The sequence below is a fragment of the Gadus chalcogrammus genome, chromosome 16, assembly GCF_026213295.1.
Source record: "Gadus chalcogrammus isolate NIFS_2021 chromosome 16, NIFS_Gcha_1.0, whole genome shotgun sequence".
Classification (NCBI taxonomy): domain Eukaryota; kingdom Metazoa; phylum Chordata; class Actinopteri; order Gadiformes; family Gadidae; genus Gadus; species Gadus chalcogrammus.
This window is the reverse complement of record NC_079427.1, coordinates 21,678,353-21,703,219: the sequence shown is the minus strand read 5'-3', so window position 1 is coordinate 21,703,219 and position 24,867 is coordinate 21,678,353. Positions and strand designations below refer to the sequence as shown.

The following is a 24,867-nucleotide window of genomic DNA, read 5'->3' as shown; positions in this document are numbered from 1 at the left end:
AAATATTTGAACTTTCCCGCACATTTAGCTTAATAGTCTTTGTTGTGACAGCCTATCAGCGTTCACTCCCTGAAGTCCAGATTGTACCTCAAATTTGAGGAGAAAGTGATTGTTGCCATTTGCCGACTCCCGGAGCTCTATAATTATATATATCGTGGGCAAAAGCTGTGTGCTTCCGGATGATATTATGAACCCAATAACAATAGAGTATGGTTCTCCAACATCTATGGTACCTCCACAACAAGTATAGACTCACAATGGTTGTTATCTCGGCTGTGGTTGAGCATGAATTGGCAGAATTTTTTTTAAGTTTCTCTGCGAGCATGGACAATGATGCGGATAAGCCGGATATGGTCCGTGCTGTGGAATTGATGGCGCTGTTGCACATTGGCTGTTTTGCACACGCTGAATTGAGCCTCACAAGCAGTGCTCCCCTTATTTATTTACACTGGGTGCCTGGTTAAAATGTTAAGTTGTTTATAATGCACTGAAGTTATGTATACAGGGTTCATATATGGGATTTGTTAACCTATTCAAGGTTCTCCCTCTATTCCTGGGTGCTGCTCAGAAGATCTGTTCAGATTTTGTCAGGTCCTTTCATTACATTCATAGTTACAGTACTTACTTGTCTTATGTACTACAGATACAAATAATCTGTTGTGACGGTAAATCACCATCCTGCGGTGATGCGTTACCTTTTCACTGCTGTAAGAAACTATCTATACTGACTCCCAGGCCTAGCCATAACCTTTGGGATATCACTCCCCTCCTTAGAACTCTCAGCCCGAAATCCATTTAAACAAATGTAATTGTTTATATTTGAGTGTAACCGAAGTTTATATTAAGTATTCAATCAATCAAACCCCTTCCAATTTTTTCACCTTAATAATAAGGAATTCTACAAGGTACATCAAAATTTTGCTTCGACTTATGTTTGTGTATATCAGGGGTTTTTCTAGAAAAAGCTTTTGAAAATTTGAGGTAGAAATGGATCATTCTGAGGCTTGTGAAGGACCAGTATGTTGACTCGTATAGTAAGGCCAAATTACTCAAAATGGCTAAGTTACCATAGATGCAGAACATTACATACAGTAATGTATATAGAAAAAAAAACACGTACTTCGGGAACCTGCTGGAAGAACACTTTCTTTATTATTTAAATTAGTATTTTTCTATTCCTCAGCCCCCCCCCAACGCTCCACTGCTTGGTCAAAGTTGAATTGGCCGATCTCGCTTCCGCCATCTCTCTTAGGTTCCTGACAGTAAAACGACGTGATCTTCTTCTGCCCCAGACAATCCTTGCTTTTCTTCCCCCCTTGGCACGACACTTTAAAAACACTGTAAACTAAGTCACCAAACGCTATATTTTCTTTCTTCTCAGACACTCTCAGATTCAGTGAACTGATAAATTTGGTTCGGGAGAAGAGATAAAAGCCCGCCTACACTGTAAACTGATTGGTTGACTTACCGATCCAGGCCAATCAGGAGGCGCCTGAGGCTCACGTGCACACTGCCTCATGCACAGTTTCTAGATCCCTCTCTGTTGTGCTGCGCGCTCGCTACACAGATGCGAACGCGGTTAGGAGCACGTCTGTCTCCTGTGCGCGGTCTTGCTCGCTCGCTCTCCATTCCGGGAGATTTTAAGTAATTTAAAAATATCGACAAGGAGGCGCTGGGTTGAAACAAGGAGGCGCAGCGCCCCTCTTTCCCGGTTTAGATTAACCCCTGTATATGGAATCTGATGTGGTCACTTTATATAAACTACCGTAATTCTCGGACTATAAGACGCGCCTTTTTTTTCTTTTCTTTTTTTTTTCGATTCTGCGGCTTATATAACGGTGCGGCAGAGGACAGCTGATTTGGAACGGAACAACAGCTGTTTGCTTTCACAGGGAAAAACTTCAAAAGCTATTAAATCTTCAACAAAATATTCAGATACTGTCAAAATCGGTTCCAGGGACTATATAGGGATTATTAATGTTGTTTTTGATGGTGTTTTTTTCTGGAACGAGTATTTGAATATTCGCTCGGAAAAACCAACGATTATTCGAAGCCTGAAAAATGGCATTTGGGCAAGCCCTAATGGTAATTAAACATTAAAACACCTGCGGTTTATAGTCCAGTGCGGCTTATATATGTACACATCATTCAATTTAGCTGCTGCGGCGTATACTCCGGTGCTTATAGTGCACGCCTTATAGTGCGGAAAATACGGTATTTATTCATTGGATTTACAGAAAATGTGCTATATCATGATGTATATCGTTATCGGAATATGAATGACCTATATCGGGATATGATATTTTGGTCATATCGCCCAGCCCTAGCGTCACTCGTTGGTTTTTTCGTGATTACAAATTTGACTTCTAAACAGCATTTTACACACTAGCCTAATAGGAATGCTTAAAGGTAAATCAACATCACTGCCATCACACTGACTAGCTTTTTATGGTATCGGTCTGTAAAATGCTAATCAAATAAAATAAAATGTATTTATTAAGCACATTTAATAGCAAGGTGGGGAGGGGGATCTTATGTTTTATTTATGTTTCTGTTATAATGCACACCATTTTAGTTTTTTTACTGCAGTATGAAATAAACAAACTAATGTGTGTGTGTGTGTGTGTGTGTGTGTGATTGCAGTGACTATGGTTGGAATTACATGCAGCGCAAGGGTAATTGTAGTGGGTTAAGGAGCCCAATTTATTAGGGCACCAATTTGGGGCGATCCAAGGTCCCTTTGCCTACGTTTGGTGTGATGCTGGGGCGATCTGAAGCCCACTGTGGAACGAGAGCGCAGAGCTGATAGTATTGTGAGTCTGAATCGGCGGTAGCCTATAGTTCCAGTGGAATCACGGCGTGCCTTGGGAAGAAGCGCCCGACGGCAACCTGCTTTTTAATTTATCATCCTCATATCTGTGTCATGCCACTCGGTGCGGAATAGTGTTGGCTTTGCTCGCTCGTTAAGCTCTCGCTATGCCACCACAGAGGCATTTTCAGCGTTTAGCTCCAGCCACTTAACGTGCGCCCGATGTCACAATACGAATACCCCAATCCGAGTGATCGATGACGATACAAACGTTAAGTTTTAAGCTCGTGCATGTTTCCGCACTTGTACGACTTCATGCCTGTGTACTAGGGATCGACCGATACCGTTTTTTTTAGGGCCGATACCGATACCGATATTTTTTCATCAGCCTTAGCCGATACGCCGATACGCCGATACCGACTTTCTTGAGCCGTTTTTTTTTATTATTTTTTTTTTTTTTAAAGAAACATTTATTGAACTTCAATATAAAAAACAATATTTAACAAATAGTAAAAACAGGTGAAGTAGAACAAGTAAGAACAAGTAGATGAACAATATTTAACAAATAGTAAAAACAGGTGAGGTAGAACAAGTAGATGAACAATATTTAACAAATATTAAAAACAGGTGAGGTAGAACAAGTAAAAAAAATAAAAAAAATAAATAAATTAAAAAAAACGGTGAAAATCAGCCGCGTATCGGCCGATACCGATGCACGTAAAAAACGCGAATATCGGCCGATAATATCGGCCGACCGATATATCGGTCGATCCCTACTGTGTACGCTTCAAACTTGTGCATGTTACAGTAAATGTGCAACAGCGCCCCCTGGGGTCACACTTTTCTGTGGGTCACAGAATTCTGTTTAACCCCTGCTCGTTCTCCTTGCTTGACCGTGATCTAGCATCTAGGATTGATTGCTCTTCCTTGGGTCCCCTGATGTTAATGCTGAATTTCATACATTGAATTTTGCAGCTGACTTTGGCATGTTGAATTTGGGGATGTTGAAATATTTTAACATTGATTATTTGATTTTACATCTTTAAACATTGAAAAATAAAGCTGAAAATGATTTATTGAATAGTTTATTAGTTTAATTCAGAGGCAAAAAATCCAGATACGTTATTTCAATGCATAAATATTCAGTGCTTACAATTCAATGGCTTTTATTTTCAACATCCGATGACACAGATTTACTTCCATAGAGATAGCCAGTTGCAGGGTTCCCACCAAAAAACTAAACTCAATCCCACTTAAACAATTGTGAAAAAAGAGATCTGCATTATAATAACCAAATGAAACAAGATAAAGAGGAATAATAAACAGTCAACTAGAAACTGATATGTCACAGAGCATTTCAATCACTTATATAGCTTACGGATGGCCATGGCATTTCAAACAAATGACGCTTAAATCTAGGGCTGTAGTCAACCAAAGAAATCCCTGGGCGACTAAAAATTCAACAAACTCAAGGTACAATCAATTGGTCGATGATGGGAAATGAAGAAATACAAAGATGCATGTTATTTTAAGATTAACTTAATCGGCGACAGTGCACCCTTTTCTAGCTGGTAGCCTTTTTAGATCCACTCATGGTCCGAGTCCAACTCTGTCACGGCAGGGCTTCAATGTGAAGTGGGTCACACCAGACGAGCCACGAGGAAGATTTGATTCTAGGTTTTGTTCAGTTTTATATAATGGGTCCTAATGGATGAAGCTGCGGGGCCAAGTCTGATATGTTCTTACTGAAAGCCGTTTCAGATGTTGAACACAAAAGGGTCTTACTTCAAGTATTTTTTCACATGAAAAAGACTTGTTGTACTTGAGGCAACGAATATTGTCTGTGTCCACTTTTGTGAAATGTATTCAAACTTTTAGTTATATCCTGTGTGTGTGCTTGTGTTGCAGGGTGTTGAAGTGTGTAGCTGCGACTAGCTATAGAGTTGCCCCTCCCCCTGGCTTGCACACATGCGCTCAGAGAGAGATCTCTATTGGATCATGAAGAGCTAGAGTGCATCATAGGAGAATGTTTAAATCGTATTGCTTAAAGGTCCCATGGCATGCTACTTTATGGATGCTTTTATATAGATGTTGGTGGGCCCCTAATATAGTACTTGAAGCCGTTCAAGAAATTCAGCCTTGGTGCTGAATTACAGCCACTACAAGCCAGTCCCACAATGAGCTTTCCACAAATGGGCCATTTATAGATGGCACGCTTGCCATCTACAAGGTGGAGCCTCTACAAGGTTGGGCGTGTGGCCCTGAGCAGCTTGCAGCCACGGTACAATGCGCTCGTGTTTACAGTGGATGTATCACAATGGCGAGGCGCACACAGGGAGGGGGGGGGGGTTCGGCTATCTCAAAACTGATGAAGCACAGGATAAGACCGTCTGTAAATTATGCCGTCAGTCGGTGCCAGCACGATTGGGAAACACGACTAATTTATTTCAACATCTGAAAACATACCATCCCAGCGACTACACAGAAAGTATGAAAATGCGCGTAACAACAAGTTTTGCCCGCCGTCCTGCCGCAGCTGTCAGCGCGAGCGGGACTGTTCCAAAACAGCAGTCTATCGTGTCGTCTTCTGCAGCAGTTGTACCGTACGATAAGCAATCAAAAAGAAGAAAATATATAACCCACGTAGTTTCTTATTGTATAGCAAAAGACATGATGCCCATGAGCACAGTGGAAAAGGACGGGTTCAAAAAGTTGATTAATGGGCTGGACCGAAGGTACAATCTCCCTGGCAGAAAATATTTTTTGAAAACTGCACTGCCTCGTCTGTATGAAGACGATAATAAAGAATATGATAATAAACAAGTGTATGGTTCAACTAATGAACACTCTGGTTTCTTCAGGCTTCAGCAGTATCAAATTATATCACACACACACACACACACAGCCTATCAACAACAATGTAAAAATATGCAACAACCTCCTGTATGTTTTTGTCAAAAAAATAATTATATATATATTATATATCGTGATTAATATCGATAGCGAAAAAATAATCGTGATAATATTTTTTGCAATATCGCCCAGCCCTACATGCTCGGCGCGTATGAGCTTTGTTGTTTCAAAGGCAGAGCACGATACCTATTGCTCATTTAACACCTATCGCCATTTCTAGCTTCTGGGGGATCATAGACAGGCTAGGCGCTAGGGGAACACATACTAATGTTCGAAAACCTCATAAAGTGAAAGTTTCTATGAAAAGTCCCATGGCATGAAAATTTCACTGAGTTTGAGATAAAGTGTGCAAGATAACAATTAAGTAGCAATAATAAATATATTTTCTTAATATCTCGAGTACCGAGAGCCGAACGGATAATGTTGGTGCTTCAGAACTGTGGTCGTCTGCAGTTATTTGTACTCGGGGCCTGTTTAATGCTGGGTTCCGGTACCCATCCCTAGTGGTGGCATCCTTCAGTGCTGCCAACAGTGATGCGTCAGCTTCCAGTACTCAATCAGCTCTAGGACCATGACATCTTGAAGCTTGGTCGGTGTTCGATCCGGCAGGACAGCAGCAGCCCACCCTTTGCTCGACCTGCCGATCAAACATATCACAGACGGAGTTCGATCTTGTTTTAACATGATTGGATAAGCCGTTGGATTGCGAGGCCCGATTGCTTCTGTTTCTCCTGCAGCACTTTGGTTGCCACGGTGCTATGATTGAAGTGACTAACCAGTTGGCCAGCAGCAGAGATTGCTCAATACAGGTGTAGTGCAAATCCCTCATGAATGGCCAGCTGGAGGGGTTTGAGCAAAGCAGGCAACGGAGGACCAGCTGACTCTGGGAGGATTGTTGGCAGAGATGATGTTGGCCGCGTTGTCATGGACGCATCCAATGACTCGGCCTTCAAGTCCAAATTGCTGTATGGCTTCATTCAGCTTTGCCGCGAGAAGGCACGCTGTATGCCTGCTTGGCAGGCTATGAGTGAGCAGAACCGAAGAGTTAATTTGCCAGTCGTCGCCAACGTATAGTGGCAGGTGTTGTTAAGGTAGCTCTCAGTCTGCTGTAAGATGGTCCACCAGTCCGTTGGTAGAGCATCGTTGTCAATGGTGACAAGCTTTGTTAGCATCTCTGCCTTTAGTTTGTTGCAGTGAGATTCTATGCGCCCGGTGATGGTGGCTCGTGACGGAATTCGATATCTTGGTTCAATAAAATGTAATCAGATCTAAAACCCTTGCTATTGACAGCACTTATTTGCAGCATATTCTTCTCAATCAATTTGCAGATTCCTTGGTGAAATGTATTAATGCGTTTTCCGCCGCAACTTTTCTGTGCCGACACTGAGGTGATGGTAGGTTGTGACTGAGAAGACGACCCACTATTTGCCAAGATGGTCTGATAGTCATGGCTCATGTGGGATATCATTGTAGCAGTTGTTGTTGTGCTGTTCACCGCTTCAGTGTTTACAATGGGCATGGTTGACATTTTTACAATAACATAAGATCAAAGATCAAATTAAACGTGATCGATCAAATTCTTAAAGACCAATTTATTGATTGTCGACTAATTAAGATCCCTAGTACAGTCCCATTTAACGCAATGATTTGTTTTATTGTCATGTGGAAGAAAAATCGCAATGACCATCGCGTTCCATGTAAATGGACCTTACAACGTGAATCCGTGCTCTCCATCACCATGGACAACATGGCTAATTATATTCATCCATTCGAAAGTGTGTGTGTGTGTGTGTGTTATTACTGTTCAATAACTAAAATAGGCTCACCCTTCATAGAAAGTTGGTAAACAAAACTGTTGCGACACAACTACACACCTTCATGTTCTCTAATGACAACTATAGTAATGTACTAGTGCAAATAAACATGGCTTGTAGCTATGACTATGACTGAAGCTATCGAGATGAATGATCTATGCATTAAAACTGAGTTTTCTTTCCAACAGCTTGGGATATGCTTGCATTTGCTAAACAAACCAAGGCCCATGACGCATGACAATAGGATAAAGCAAAAAGAAGAATATATATTAGTCATTGCCTTTTGGTGTTTTTGAGTGAAGTAGGGCTTAATTACAATCATGGCATCTGATGTGTTCAAACTGGACAAATATCTATCGATAAAAATAGTTCCCTAGATACAATGTTTTACTTTTTATAATTGAAAACATAATGGGTTCTCTAATTTTGCTCTGTCTTCTCTCTCAGCTTCCAATTAAGGTTGGACACCAGAATACCCACACCAAAATCAGCACAGAGCACAACAAGGAATGTCTCATCAACATCTCTAAGTACAAGTTTTCTCTTGTCATCAGTGGCCTCACCAACATCCTCAAAACTGTCAACAACATGGTGAGTGCACTTTACCATTTACCAAAATATTTTAATTAGGGATGGGCATTTGAAGAAATTTCCTTGATCGAGCATCGCTAGAGTTATCGATCAATTATCGATTAATCATTAACTTTTTTCTACAGGCTATATTGAAATTCCCGAAAATACAAAATGCAGCATGTTTTTATCAATTAAATCTTTATTCCAACAATAATGTATGGGCCAACATTAATACAATACAGTTAACTTGAAGACCTACAACTGTTTAACAGTTTTATAATAAATACAGGCATTACATGTGCGGCGCTCGTAAAGTCCGAACAATGCGCCTACAGGCGCTCTTAAAGGTTTGGAAACGATTCAACAAGACTAAATCTGTAGCCTATTCCAATTACAATAAGTAGCCAACTTATCGGACAACAATAATCAAACAAAGGCAGTAGGCTAAAAGTGGGCATTAAACTGTATAACTGTTTTGAAAAAAAGGGGGGAAAAAGGCCGACATATAATGCCTAGGCTGCAGCCGGCGTGCGGAAAAGGCTCGCAACAAAAAGATGAGCCACCCATTTACAAACAATTGCATGAACTAGTCTATCTAAAAGCAATACCTTATTGAACATATATAAGGCTGAACTTGTTGCTAAAATATAACAGTTTTGGCAAAATGTAACGACTCCAAGAGGCACCAAGCCGAAAGAAAAGCGGAGCGAGAGACAACACATTAAGAAAAAAAAGAGCGACTCACATACGGTGGTGACTGTCCCTACTGTCCATAGCATACAGTAACTCCAGCCTACATATTTTTGTTTAGGAATATAAGCATGTTAACATGCTCGGGGGTCAGACGCGAACGCAGCCTTGTAACTGTCAGTCCAGCAGCAGAAAACACCCGCTCTGACGGGACCGAAGTTGCAGGGATGCAGAGGTATTGTCGCGCTAATTTTGACAGCCCGGGGAACCTTCTTCCATTCACTTTCCACCAGTCGGCAGGGTTATATTCAATTAAATGCTTCAAGACTCACAGTATGCAACACAACGTCCTTTTGATCGATAACAATATAAATTGATTGACGCATTTCTTAACGATCAATTATCGAGCATCGATTAATTATGCCCATCCCTAATTTTAATCATGAGATACTTTGAGTTTTAAGATGTAAAACCTTTCAGAGGTTTTGCATTGAGCATTGATTTAATTTCATGTGCTTCATATCTCTTACCTGAAACAAACCAAATGGCATAGCATCATGTTCAACTGTTAACTGCCAGCATAACGGTTTCAGTTATGCTGAAACCGTTATGCTGAAACCGTTTTAATTTACTTTCACGCCAGTGAAAGTAAGTGAATAAACATTTTTCGCTCTGAATAACGGCTCCTTTTTAGACAACATTGGTTCAAATGGAGTATTATACTTGCGTTATATCCGTAAGTTCTGTTGGTAACTTGGTTAGGTCCACTATAGATGCAATAAGAGGACATTGTTGAGAATCATAAGTTTTAAGTTAATTTAGGTAGGTATTTTTAAGTAAAATTCGTAGACATGCCTCCTCATAGGAATATACCTCATATTCCCATTGCAGCTGATGTTAATAGTTTGTAACGTGTGCAAACTTTATTTACCCATCAGACAAATAATTTAGTTTTCCATGCAGTAGGCCAAGGCGAGGCTTGCGTTCGCCAACATATATAAAAAGATACACAATCAAATAGTGATTTTAGCATTCGATGAGCATTCTATTTTATCACTATTCCATTTATTCAATGCCCAAATGTTGTTCCTTATGCAGTTTGAATGTATTTTTTAAGTATGAAAGATATTAGATGTTAAACAGATGTTCATGCTCTGAACAAGCAATGACACACGGGAACTAAAGACGCCTTGTGAGTCTAGTTGTGTTGATCTGCCGAGGAGAGGGAGGAAAATCCTTGCAGGCTACTTTGAGGCATGGGGCGTGGTTTGAGTGATAAAGCCAATAGCCAAATTATGCTCAGGTGGCTGTCCACACACTTGTGTTGTCACGATGCTGCATTTTTCTAACTCTGATTCAATAACATAAAAAAAAAGATATTCGATACCACAGGGAAAACTTTCCACAACATTGAGGGCATACACTTTTTTATTCTATGTGAAACTCTATACTATGAGGCCCATTTCTGAGTTTTTTTCCGAAGATAAAATGACCAAAGTAAATAGAGTATATCTCCACAGCTGCAAGGCCTATGATATGCCATCTTGGTACCAAAATAAAGTTCTGACGGCCGTGTTTCATATTAATCACATCGTTTTTTCTGAGTTGACAATCATTTTGGCCAGGTGTTTTTCAGCACAATATATTATACTAAACTTTGGTAAAGCGGTCACCGACCGTCTTCTCTGTGCCAAAAATACTGCTGCTTCGGGTTTTCCTTTTGATATGCGAGTTAAGAGGAGGAGCGGGCGATTCTGCTGTGTTCGCACGCAACACTGGCATGAATGTGCGCTTGTATCTGTGTGTGTGTGTTCGTGTGCGTATGCGTGTGTGAACGAGAATGTCAGGGAGAAAGAGTGCTATGAGGAGATGAACGGAATGATGTTTAGATTTAAAAAATGCAAAAAAGAGAGAAAAAAAGAAGCAGAATCAATTTGTGGCGCTCGGTGTTGATTCGGTGGCGCTGCGCCATACATTGGTCTATGTATGGGAAACACTGGTCAATATCTCTCAATGAATCAATAAATTCAACGCAAACAAATGCAAAATTTACAATATAACCTTCATGAAACACAAACGGGTAGAAATGTTTTTTACACTTGACCCCTGAGGGCAAATATAATTGAATGACACTAAGCGAACAATGCGTAACAAAATGTTTGTTTATTTAGCCCCTTTAGCTACATATTTTTAAGTAATGTGTTGTTCTATACAAAATAAAGTCTAAATTAAAATATTGTTGGCCTCAAATCCTGTTCTCACTTTTTTTTTTCTGCAGAGGATATTTGGAGATACAGCAGAGAAGAACCTCTACCTCTCGCAGCTCATCATCCTGGACACACTTGAGAAGTGCCTGGCCGGGGTGAGCTTCTATTCTTATGTATAAATGACTGTTCAGCATTTCTTGCCTTCACTTTGTCTTATTCTTTACATTGTCTGTAATTGAATCCAACAAGCTCTAGTCCACCCAAATATGTGTTGCACTCATCTATAGTCGGTGTGATTGTAATGCAACACACTGTTCTGCAGTGTCTTATGAGCACGTTGAAATAGAAATACAGTGGATACAATAGATGGATGGTCGAACATTTGCACAACACGCCACATGTCATGTAAACATGAACGCCTGCGTATACAAGAAGATACGAAGATAAGTTTGTGTGCATTCTTTAATAAATCCATGTTTTGGAAACGTTTGTTTTTAAGGTAGTTTCCCTGTTTGACAACTATGAGAGGAATAGACCGACCTCATTAACCATCTCGTCTGTCGTCTTTATTGTTACTCGTGGTAGCTTCCTTAGTCACAGTTGCAGGGAACTAATTTTTGTCGTACCTGAACGGTGCTAGGAGTATTGGTATTTCCTTATGGGGTTTTCCCTTTTTTTGTGTTTGAGGCTCTGCTTGCATGTACATCATCACACACTGAAATAGCCTCTTGTATTCTGCCTGAACACTTTGCACTGACTCGGGGTGCTGCGCAGAGTCAGTGATTGATGCTGTTAAATGTATATCGGAAATTTATTAAAAAAACATCGTTATCGTGGCAGATTTTTATCGCGATTTATATAAATATTGATATAGCTCCCACCCCTACAAGTAGGTTTTTTACTGTCTTCATCGACAACAGGCTGTCGATGATCAATTTCTGATCCGTTGTAGTGTGCAACCACAGTAGAACAGTAGTCCACATCAGTGTGGTCCCTAGCAACCATTTAGCAAAACTGAACACGCTAGCAACAACTTCACAACAACCCAGCACACCCTAGCAGCACACAGTTCAAGTGGGCTACCATTGGCATGTTGGCTTATGTTAGTTAACATATTCTGTAACATAACATTTTATTCTTTTTTGGGATTAATGTTTTTTTCTAAATATTAATTGAGAATTACTGCATCTCAATTTATCAAATACCGTGAGTGTATTGTTATTGTCCAGTTGCCGTGGGTAAACAATTATTGTCAACCATATTTACAGGAAAGATAAGTAAAATATTCCAACACATTTTTATCCTGAGACCTTTGACTAATGCCCCATCTCTCCCTGTTTTTAAATGTCCCTAGCAATCCAAGGACTGCCTGCGTTTGGATGAGGCCATGCTTGTTAAGCAGCTCCTACCCGAAATCTGCCATTTTATCCACACATACCGCGATGGCCACCAGCATGCCACCGACCTACGGGCCTCAGCTTCTGGCGTCCTCTTCTCATTAAGCTGCAACAATTTTAATGCTGTGTTCAGCCGGATCTCTACCAGGTTTGTGGGAATCGACAATACTATTTCACATTAGGGCTTTGACTCCGAACTTCGTTATTCGAATATAATTCGGATATCAAAAATAAATCAAAATTTGAACGAATATTAGGCAGCCCTTAATATTCGAACCTGTTATGGGCAGGCCAAGAGGGAGAGACGTCGGAAACCCGACGCAGTCTATTCATAATATTGTAATGACCACGGAAGAGGCAGTGAATGAAGTATTGATTAGACAGCGATTTGTTAGAAACCTAATAAACCGTTGGAACACGCAATACCGGTAACCATAGCAACGCGGTAAACAAACCTCGCGATGCCCAATCCAGGTCTTACTGAAGGCATTTAATGGTCAAAATACTATTAATAAATATTTGAATATTAATATTAATAAACAAACCAACTTCAAATATGATTTTTGGGCAAAAGTCAAAGCCCTATTTCACATCAATGCACACCTTCTAGGAGATTTGGGTTCAGGTTTGTTGAATGAGCTTTTCTAGCGGTGTATCATATTAAACATTGTCTAACCCTTTTGAGTAACGAGTAATGATTTCCAACTAGTATTGTTTGCTATTGTATTATTAGCTCGTCACTGTATTGCTGTAAGACGGTTCTGCAACCCATTTATTAGTGTTACCCCTCTAGTCAATGCATATTGATTACTATAACTATATGTCAGTGAGTACAACAGATAAGAATCAGCAGTTATTCTCATAATCTTTTCCAGGTATTTCATGGGTCTGTTAATAATTAATCCAAGGTGTGGTGAAAGCCAAATTTAAATTCTGGGTTAAATAGCCACCATCGATCATGAAGTTGGTGCTTTTAGTGATGGGTGTCAGTTAGGGCTAGGCGATATGACGATATATATAGTGTGATGATATAAAAATGTATCGTTTCATATTATCCTCTATCGTTTATATCGTCTTGTCGCAAATCACACTCTTTACGGTAATATTTTACGTCATTTGGACGACGCTTTAAATTCTTCCACACGGCACATGAACGCAACACAAACAAACATGGAGGAGAGTGAACGCGACAATTCTGAATAGGCGAAGGACTCCCACGACCAGCCAAGACAAAGTGAGCTCGTACCTAAAAGAGGGGCTACGAAATAGGGCTTTCCATGTGGTCACTTTATATAAACTACCGTAATTTTCGGACTTAAAGACGCGCCTTTTTTCTTCTTTTTTTTCTTGATTCTGCGGCTTATATAACGGTGCGGCAGAGGACGGCTGATTTGGAACGGAACAACAGCTGTTCGCTTTCACGGGGAAAAACGAAGGAACTTCAACCTACTTAGGCCTACTAATTAACCTTCAAAAGCTATTAAATCTTCAGCAAAATATTCAGATACTGTCAAAATCGGTTCCAGGGACTATATAGGGATTATTAATGTTGTTTTTGATGGTGTTTTTTTCTAGAACGAGTATTTGAATATTCGCTCGGAAAAACCAACGATTATTCAAAGCCTGAAAATTGGCATTTGGGCCAGCCCTAATGGTAATTAAACATTAAAACACCTGCGGTTTATAGTCCAGTGCGGCTTATATATGTACACATCATTCAATTTAGCTGCTGCGGCGTATACTCCGGTGCGCCTTATAGTGCGGAAAATACGGTATTTATTCATTGGATTTACAGAAAATGTGCTATATCATGATATATATCGTTATCGAGATATGATTGACCTATATCGGGATATGATATTTTGGTCATCTCGCCCAGCCCAAGTGTCAGTCAGTGATTCTCAGCATAGTCTCTAGGGCTGGGTATTGCCAGGTACCTCTCACTTCAATTCGATTCTTTAGGTCTTGATTCGATTTCTTGTTCTTGTCTTTTTCCTGGATCATTCAATATTTTTTTTCAATCTCTCTCTCTGAAATCGAAATCGAAATATCGATTTCGATTTGATATTGATCCAATTGCTTCGATATCGATTCAATAATACGTGCAGATGACAAAAATACCTAAATATTATTTAGAATTAACCATTTCAAAATGAATTAACCATTTCATTGTGCTTTAAATAGCAAAAAGGGAATACACCATTGTATAGTATTGTTCCTGACCTAAACTTGCAGCATGAAAGTAATAATCGTAACATGGACAAATGTAAAAGGGCATGTACATTTAGGCATACTCGCTTCTAGATTACAATGACTGAGTATGCTGTTTTCTTTTTTTTTATGGAAACAATATATTAAAAAAAAAAAAAAATCTGAATCTAAATTGAACCGAGAACAAATAAATTGCAGTGCATTGATGAATCGATATTTTTACCCAGCACTTCAGGTGATCTTTGTAATGAGAATGGGATGTGTCTCACAAATGAGGTGAAAGCCTCCTTAACTAGTCATTAGTAAACCAGAAATCCAGCAGGAAGGATTACCTACAAAGATTCTCACGTATACCGTCCTCTGTGCGTTATTCAGGTGACCTGGAGAACCAGGGCGAGGCTTGCTGTAGACATAGTTTGACCTTAAGAATGAAAAACGTGTTTTTTTTTTTAATTACAACCAATGACATCTGTTATGATCCTCTCACTGCCAGACAATATTTGCTACAATGTTGAAATATAATATTGAAATGCTTCCAAAGTAAACGCTTACGAATGGGTTTCAGAGTAATATCTCGTGGCAAAACTAGATGAGAGTGTGACTAGATCTAGGTTTGGATATCGGCCCTCCGATGATGCAATGATGGGGTTAAATGTAGCTAAAGAACAGTCTCCTAGTACTGGTTCCTAGTCGGTTCCTAGTTACATTCCCAAAATAAGGTTGTGTGGAAAAGATACAATTAGTAAAGCCAAAACCATTCTTTGCTTACTATTTCCATTGTGTTTTTGTGTTTTTTACCTAGGTTACAGGAGCTTACGGTGTGCTCTGAGGACACTGTCGATGTCCATGACATAGAGCTAATGCAGTACATCAATGTGGACTGCTCCAAGCTTAAGAGGCTGCTCCAAGGTGAGGCCCACATGTCACCACACTGGATTGTTGGTGCTGTAGTTTTCATTGTGCACTGATAATTGTATCTAATTAAGGGGAATTGGAAGGAATTGGAGGATTTGCAATTGACGAAGAAACATTTCAAATGCATACTAGAAGTTGAGATGTGGACCAAATTATAATTTGTTAACCATTTTTTTTCTTACAGAAACGGTGCTAAAGTTTAAAGCTCTCAAGAAGCCTGCCCAGCTAGCAGTTATTAACAGTTTAGAAAAGGTATTTACTACCAATTATTCTAATACTTAAACAACACACCTTGTAATTAAATCATATAATCTTAATATTACTTGAATACTTTTACTTTTGTGAACGCATCAATTGTGTTGTTTCGGCAGAACTGACAGGAGACCTATACAATGTATAATACAGTCGGTAGGAACACTGAGCTGTGTGACTGCTTTTAGGGAAGACTTCTGCCATTCAATATGAGGCGCTTGTCTTTCGTACACACTTTGTGCACTGTGAATCCTAACCACACTTAACTAGAATCAAACCAAAGTTTCCATATATTCTAATACAGCTGATACAGATACTGCTAGTGAAAGGCCCCTAAAAGGTTGACTGTACTCTTTACCTAGGCTTTTTGGAACTGGGTGGAGAACTACCCCGATGAATTCACAATGCTTTACCAGCAGCCACAGGCAGACATGGCAGGTAGGTTTGTGATTGTGGGTATGCGTCTGTATATGTAAACCTAGAATCTCATCATAACACCATGTTCTGCGATTAATTACCATGTTTTCACCTTTGCGTGCAAGAATATTTTTCGTGATCAATATGGTACCTACCATATTGATAAGGTTGACTGATAACACCCCTGACATGTCTACTGTTGGTTATGAATGGAAATTGACATAATTTACATTGCGCTTTTCTAACCTATGGCTGCTCAAATAGTTTTCAAATTTGTAAAACATCACCCATAAAACATCACCCATTTTAAACACATATGTACATCAATGGCATTATTCAATACGGCTTGGTAATGGAAAAAATAGACATTGCAATACTTTTGGTCTTTGTATAATATGAAGATATGGAAAAATACAGGACTTCCCATAAAAGGTGGCAACACATGTGCCAGGCCACCCAGGGGTAGTGTTCTTTCATGCATTATTTTATCAAGCTTTAAAACATAAAAATAAATAATCTGATAAATGAGGTTATTCTGAAAGCCTTTTGTTTTAATATAAATTGGATACATTTTAAGCATATTATATTGTATATTATTTTTTTTATGCTAGTGAAACTTTATGAATTAAGTGGTGTATATCTGTGGTTCAAATCCTCAGAGGCTGCTGAGAGGCTGTTTGACCTCGTAGACAGCTTTGCAGAGAGCGCCAAGAGGAAGGCAGCCGTGTGGCCCCTTCAAATCATCCTCCTCATCCTCTGTCCAGAGATCACACTGACAATCTCAAAGGAAACCGTCGAAGACAGCAAGGCGAACAAAGTAGGGTGAAAAGATTGTCATTGACTAGCAGTGTGTTTAGGTTGTCATAGAACTGTTATGATTTATAGTCAAGAACTGACAACTGAAAACAATGTAATGCCATATATTGACTATTATCAAACAATAATGAGTATATTAATAGTGTAAAACAAACATAATTATATTAGACAATATTCAGAGGCCTATTGTGGTTTCCTTTATTTTTTTTTAACAGAAACTGTTCCTGGAAAACTTGCGGAAGGCTTTAGCAGGCCAGGGTGGCAGCAAGCAGCTGATGGAGAGTGCAGCGATTGCGTGCGTCAAATTGTGTAAAGCATCGACCTACATCAACTGGGAGGATAATTCTGTGATTTTCCTGCTTGTCCAATCCATAGTCATGGATCTTAAGGTCAGTTCGACACTGTTTCCTGGTCTTGTGTGCTTCCCAATCTCTGATTGGAAATAAAATGTATTAGCAGTAGATTTAGTTAAAATAAATCGGTTGTGAGAGAGATGTCAAAATGTTGTCTCATGCATTATAATTAATATAACTGACTGGCTAGGGTTATTGTGAAAGCTAAACATATGTAGACAACCTTATTGGCAGGTCATCCACCGCCTTTTTGGGATTCAGCACAGGGTTTCCCACAAATTAAGTATAGTAGAATGGGACGTGCCACTCCGCTATACTTGGATCGTTTCGAGTTGACTAAAGTTCTGTCAAATTCGGTCTTGTGGTTTAAAAAATTTGCATTATAATAACAGAATATAACCAAATATAGAGGCAGCTGTAGGCAAGATGTATCTTATGCTGTAGATGTATTTATTTGAGTATTTTTATGTTGGCAGTAAAGCATATTATTTTAGGAAGTGACACACACATCGTTATTTTCATCTATCTTTTGGTCGGTAGCTTAGTGGAGGTGCTGCGCCTCGCCTAAACCCTGCATTCACATGACAAATTAACAGACACCACTTGTTACACTATAGCAAAAGTAAAGGTTTTCTGCTTCCAATAAGTTACTTACTAATGCGGAATGCTCAGCTGGGAGAGTCAACATTCTGGCTTTCTGGGCTTAAGTCTAATGACTAATTTGACGGCTGCTTAAGGGGCTGATCATAAAGAGCAATAAGGTGTAAAATACTAGATTTTCACCATTCTCCCAAAAACAATTTGCGACCGTTCCTCTCTGCTGCCAACGCAGGTGGCGCTCTTTTCGTGGCTCGGAAAAGGCCTGATCAGACCAGTTAGGCCAAATAGCAATTTTGCAATTTTGTGTAGGTTAATCCTGCAGATGTTTCTACTGATGATAGTCTGTGATTGGCCCTTTAGGTGGTTTCTCTAACTTAACTTAACTGATTGGAAGAGACGATAGTAGCTGCCAAAGAAAACATCTGGAGTTTTAGGAAGGGAGTGGTAGAAGGAGTCCAATTGGGGGAAAAAAACAACTAATGTAAATGCAATGAAAAGCTGGTAAATGTCGACAAAATATTTCATTAAGTCTCACTCAATACTTAATCAACGACGTCCCGGATTGTTCTTTTCTCCACATATCTTTTACTAGGCGTTGCTGTTTAACCCTGCCAAACCTTTCTGGCGTGGTACTGGCAGCCAGAATACAGATTTGGACCTCATGATGGACTGCTTTGTGTCCTGCTTCCGCATTAACCCACACAACAACCAGCACTTTAAGGTAGACTTATGAAGTTCGACACAAAGTGAATACTCAGGCATCCTTTAATATGATCCAATATGCCTTTTTTATGATTCCATATATTCTGTGTTTGTGGGTATACATGTGTTAGTTTCATAACCAACAAGGTTTTATCTATTACGAAGATCCCATCATTTATTAGCCAGAGCATGGCTGTATAGACTAATTGTTGCTTCTTTTTCTGAAAGGTCTGTTTGGCCACCTCCTCTCCCACGACCTTCCATTTTGTCCTGGTCAACTCCTTGCACAGAATAATAACAAATGTAAGTCCTTGCACAGACTAGAAATCGAATCATCTTCAGGCAGGAAAAACGTCCTTATCTTATTGATTAGATTGTAATGCCTTTAGGTCTATTTTTTCCATTTATCTTTTTTTTTGTCGATGTATACAGAAAATAATAAATTACCATCAAATTGAATAATTTGTTTGATATCCCTCACTTTTTGTTAATTATTTGCATCCGTTTCTCTGCTCTTTCGTGTTCCCAGTCCCATCTTGACTGGTGGCCAAAGATCGATACAGTGTATTCCTATTCTGGAGAGTTGCGCTTCATGTTCTCCGACACCCTGAACCGGGTCATGCAAGGCCTGAACGCACACCCTCCACTGCGCATGACGCCGGTGAGTGGTCCATTTTATTTAGTGTGTGGAATATATAACGCAGTGCTTTCTTTGACTCAAAATTTCCGTCAGTCATTTAGGGACCCCATTGGCCCCGTAATTGACAAGAGGCATAGGTGTTGTTTTCTTTTTTCCACATGTTTAAACAGGCCGTTTTCACTCTTTCATCAATAGAGTCAGACCTTTAAAGAGAAAATGACGACCAGCCTTAAATTCAAAGAAAAAGCCACTGAAATGGACACACGCAGTTACAAGTGCCTCCTGCTAGCTTTGGTTAAGCTCATCCATGCTGACCCTAAGCTCATGCTGCATGTAAGTCCGGTGCATCACCACCCCACCTACATTGTTGTGATATGTTGTCATTAGGGACCCATGCTCAACCAACGTTTTTTTGTGCTTCAGAACCCAGTGAAACAAGCGCAAGAAACCCAGAGCAGCACAGCAGAGCTGATTAAAGGGCTGGTGCAACTAGTTCCTATAACAAACACCACACAGCTCTCTCAAGAGGCAATGGAGGTGAGTAGCTATGTGAAGATGTTAGAATCGGGATGAATACTGTCCTAAATGCAATGCATTCATCAAATTAGTCTTATGTTTAAGTTATAAGGCGCATCATCAGAAAGCTTTTTTTTGCCAACAGAACAACAACAATTCAATTATGAGGTTGTTCACCAAATTTTTACAATGTTAGTGCTGTAATTCATACGAATGATTACAATGAAGCTCTGTAAACACATTATTGGGGAGAGGTAACAAACTGGAAGCTGAACACATTCATTTTTGGAATTTGTCTAGTAGCAGATGGTTAAGGGATGTAAAATTATTAATTAGTCCTTCAAACTTTCTCTATATTACTATCGGGTGAATGAATGTTATTTTGCACAATCAAACCTAAATCTGTTACATTAAATGGCATGAAATGTTTTAGTTTTTTATTGCAATCCTTTTAATAAATATTGTTATGAATACAATATTTATTGTACCTCTATACCTCATCTCTGGTACCTGCTCTGGATCCTTCCATCCCTCTCCAGGCTCTGCTGGTCTTGCACCAACCAGAGACCATTGAACTGTGGAACCCTGACACTCCCATGGACACTTTCTGGGACATCAGGTATTGGTTTCATTTTTGAATCTCCTTTGTTGTTAATTATCTAACCACTCACAATTCCACATTGGTCATTTGTGTTGGGTGTCTATCATTTTTTGTGACCCCCTCAACCTCTCCCCCAGTTCCCAGGTTCTTTTCCTCATTTGTCGGAAACTAATTGGCCATCAAATGATCAATGGACCAGAGGTGCTCAAGTGGTTGAGGGAGATCCTTATCTGCAGGAACAAGTTTCTTCTCAAGAACAAGGTAGAGTACAATTTTGACCCACCTCTTTAACGTCTCACAGAACCAGCAGGCTGGGTTTTCGCAGGTCTAGTTTACATACCAGTGAGATCAGAGGCTGGGTAGGCGCTGGATATCCAATTAAAGCCCTTTATACATTTGTAAAGCAAATAAAAAATAACGTGTTCAACAATATATTTTTTATTCTTTCTGTTGCAGTCTAATAACCCTTGCATTCATAACTATTTTCAACAATTGGAAGGAGGATGTGCTTTTTTTTATTTTTTACAAGTTGCAAGAAAGTCATTTGTTCAATCATTGACCAATTTATTGTGCCATGCAACAACTTTTTGAAAATAAGCAGATCCACAGCCAGGACCTAATATTAATTAACCTAAAGGAAAACCTGTGACTTTCACATTTTGGACACTTACAATGTTGTAATTGCACTGGAACGAGTTATATGTGAATTATTCATTATCAATTAATACTGAACCTTGTTGCAGGAGTGTGCCACCCTTGGAAGTGGCCTCCCGATCTGCCGACAGGCCCAGACAAAGCTGGAGGTGTGTTTGTACATGTTCCTGTGGAGCCCAGACGCCGAGGCCGTGCTTGTAGCCATGTCGTGTTTCCGTCACCTTTGTGAGGAGGCTGATATCCGCAGTGCTGCTGACGAGGTCCCCGTACAGACAATACTGCCCAATTACTCAACGTTCAGCGAGCTGGCCTCAGTCAGCAACATGATGGGCACAGGCAAGTGGGACATTGAGGCTACTCTAAACTATCATCCATAAACATCTTACATTTTCCTAATGTAAAATTCGACACAACCTTTAAAGAGAAGATGACAACCAGGTGGAAATAGAGGGCATGAGTCAACTATCTTTAGGTTCAAACTATAACAATTTTGCTTTTTTTAAAAACATATTTATTACCTATTTTTTTCTCTACGTCATTCAGCACATTTTCTACAGGAAATAAACTAGTTTATTAAATGCAATTTTCTTTCTAAGAAATTTCTAATCAATCCTGGAAATTCTTATTAACTTCGATATTGTTATTCTGAATGGCGATGCTAGTTTACCGATGATGTGGAGACGAAGGATGCTTATCTATATCTTTTTCATGTTGAAAACCATTGTTAAACCTCAAAAATGTACAAAGAAAGGCAGGAAGGATGGATTGAACTGAGCTGCTGTCTTTCAGCCAAAACAGCCAACTGTACAGATTTGAATAACCATCCCTCAAAGAACCAAGCCTTTTTTGAGGTTTCACACTTGATATGATATAATGATATATATGATATAATTACGCAGACTTGTCAAACAGGACACTAGTATTGGCCACTCGTATCACACCATGTGTGCAGGCATTTAAGAGAAGAGATTACAATATCAGCACCCACATTGAATATTATGAACTCAATAAACCTCCAAGCCCTTAAACATTAAACAGATTAGTGTGACTTAACAGTCATACGCTAAGTAATACATTTAACTTAACGGTCCCATCCCCTTAATATTTCAGCTAGTGCTAAGACTTAGCGATGCTTTGACAGTCAAAGAACAACATATATGCATGGATAAACCAAACAAGCAGTGCCGGCTAGGGACATTGATTTACTCGCTTACTTAGGCATTGTTTAACTCGCTTGTTTCTTGGCAGGTCGTTCCACCTTGCAAAAAAGGGTGATGGCCTTACTGAGAAGAATAGAGCACCCCACTCCAGGAAACATTGAGGTAATATTTGATGCAATGATTCACTTTCAAAAACTGTAGATATCTTCTCAATGATTTATTTATTATCAAATGACACTTGATTTAGTACATAAGGTAATGTATTTGTAGACCAGTCATTCACTTTACAGCTTTTGTTTTTTTCTGTACAACTAGGCATGGGAAGACACATTTGGAAAATGGGACCAGGCAACCAAGCATATCCTTAATTTTCCCAAAAACAAGGCAGATGATGGGCAGGTAAAGATATATCTTTTTCCCTCTTCGTGCCAGAGTAGCTCATGTTTGTGTGGGAGATCATGGGCATTTTGTAATTCTCCACCTAATCCATATGGGTATGTTTATATTTTACTCTTCTGCAATGGTGGTCTTTGGACTTATTGCTATGACACACAATCACAATTCACAATATAGTCCCATAGTTACCTGGTACATGTGTGCCACGGGTGAAGCTTTTACCAACTCTGCACTGAATCCGTTTGTGTGTGGGCGTTTGAAGTTGTGGTCATTGCATAAAATTCAAATTGTTGGACCACATCGGTTGCTTGATGAAAGTTGTTCATCATGACGAATCGTGCATGTACACAAAGTTTCATGCGTAATGTACTTTCCTAGTGGATATGACAGCCCAAATATGTTTTTTAAGTCAAATTGCTTATAAGCATTGTGGAAAGTTTCATAAAAAGAGTGGGATTTTGGCTGGTTAGGTGATTTTTGAGTAATAATACAATTACAATAGTTTTCCTTGTACACTGTGCGTGTGACCCCCTAATAATAATAATACTTTTATTAAGGGGATACAATTGGGTTCCTACGGATTTCATAGAACCCTAATAAAGCCTAAAAATGACACTGGTGATAGGAATACTATGGGAAAAAAAATAATTTTCCACTTACCCATATTCATAATAGAAGTACTGTACATTTTTTATTCAGCCCATGACTGGATTCAAAAAAGGGAGCATTTGACCGAGCTAGCCAAAATCAATGGCATCAGCTTTGATAGACATGTTCCATCATTGAATCCAGGGTAAAATAGTGAAGAAGTTGACAGTTTCTTAGTGTTTTTAGAGCTACATTTTGATCTATTGCAGGCAGTGTTGAATGGGAAGAGTACATTTTTTTTATCTGAGCACCCTGTGTGTTGTCTGTAGTTTGAAGTATATTGGGACCTTTACAATGACCACTTCTTGTATTTTTCCTCACAGCAGGAGTGGATAAATATGACGGGCTTCCTGTGTGCTCTGGGAGGCGTGTGTCTCCAGCAGCGCAGCACTCCTGGTCCGGTCACGTACAGCCCGCCCATGGGCCCCATGTGCGAGCGAAAGCACTCCATGATCTCCATGGGAACCTGTGATGTCTCTACTCCTGTGCCTGCCTCGGTCACCTGCGCATCCTCTGCATCCAACGAGACACCGTTGAGCCGGTTTCTGGACCGGCTCCTCGCCCTGCTGGTGTGTGGCCATGATCGTGTGGGTCTCCACGTGCGCACCAACGTCAAGGACCTGTTGGGGCTGGAGCTGAGTCCAGCGCTCTACCCCATGCTGTTCAACAAGCTGAGGAATAGTATTGGCAAGTTCTTTGACACACAGGGGCCGGTGAGTGACGCAAATTACCTTCATTTTCTTAAAAATGTCTTCATTCCTGCTTTCCAAGATTTGCCCATACCATGTTATTGAAGTCTATCCGTAGTATCATTATCCCGTGGCCCTTTTTAGACTAATCAATTTCCAAGTAGGGATCGACCGATATATCGGTCGGCCGATATTATCGGCCGATATTCGCGTTTTTTACGTGTATCGGTATCGGCCGATACGCGGCCGTTTTTCGCCGATATTTATTATTTTATTTTTTACTTGTTCTACCTCACCTGTTTTTACTATTTGTTAAATATAGTTTTTTATATTGAAGTTCAATAAATGTTCCTTTTTTTTAATTGAGACTTGTAACATTTGTTATCAGTGTAATTTTTATGATTTGAGGGAGCAAAAAAAAAAAAAAAAAAAAGTAGTATCGGCTCTAAATATCGGTATCGGCGTATCGGCTAAGGCTGATGAAAAAATATCGGTATCGTATCGGCAATTGGACAATCCTGATCAGTGTTTCCCGCAGGATTTTTTTCAGCAGCGGTGGTGTGGTCCCCGAAGCCCTCTAGGGGGGTTCGGGGGGCATGCCTATGGAGTTAGATTCATGCCAAAACCCCGCACACACGCAAAACGTGTTTTGCTCACACATAACGATTCACACGCACACAAAACGTGTTTTACTCACGCAAAATGATTCACACACACGCTCAGTGTGGTTTGCAAATACAAAACATCATTCACAAACTAAAGCATTTTGCTTCAGAAACAAATACAGTATGTTTTACACAAAGTACAAAAAAAATCCTTCAAGTACACAAAACAATTCTACAAGTACGGAACACGAAAGCTGCGCGTGGATCGGAATGCATTTGCGCACGGATC

General features: G+C 39.7%; 1 protein-coding gene across 3 annotated transcripts in view; it reads left to right on the top strand.

The window, feature by feature from the left end:
• The window catches only part of LOC130406432 (neurofibromin-like), a 31,406-nt gene extending 6,592 nt beyond the window's left edge, over positions 1–24,814 (top strand). The window contains exons 2-20 of one of the 3 annotated variants that reach the window (XM_056612013.1): positions 7,984–8,127; positions 11,078–11,161; positions 12,361–12,551; positions 15,417–15,523; positions 15,714–15,781; positions 16,144–16,219; positions 16,858–17,015; positions 17,230–17,403; positions 18,560–18,688; positions 18,898–18,972; positions 19,199–19,330; positions 19,505–19,642; positions 19,733–19,846; positions 20,365–20,444; positions 20,564–20,687; positions 21,170–21,416; positions 22,329–22,402; positions 22,556–22,639; positions 23,611–24,814. In XM_056612013.1, the coding sequence (XP_056467988.1) occupies positions 7,984–8,127; positions 11,078–11,161; positions 12,361–12,551; positions 15,417–15,523; positions 15,714–15,781; positions 16,144–16,219; positions 16,858–17,015; positions 17,230–17,403; positions 18,560–18,688; positions 18,898–18,972; positions 19,199–19,330; positions 19,505–19,642; positions 19,733–19,846; positions 20,365–20,444; positions 20,564–20,687; positions 21,170–21,416; positions 22,329–22,402; positions 22,556–22,639; positions 23,611–24,078 (2,667 nt within the window). In that variant the 3' untranslated portion in view covers positions 24,079–24,814. The other 2 variants (XM_056612012.1, XM_056612014.1) reach the window with 2 other exon arrangements.
• Positions 24,815–24,867: the final 53 nt, after the last annotated feature.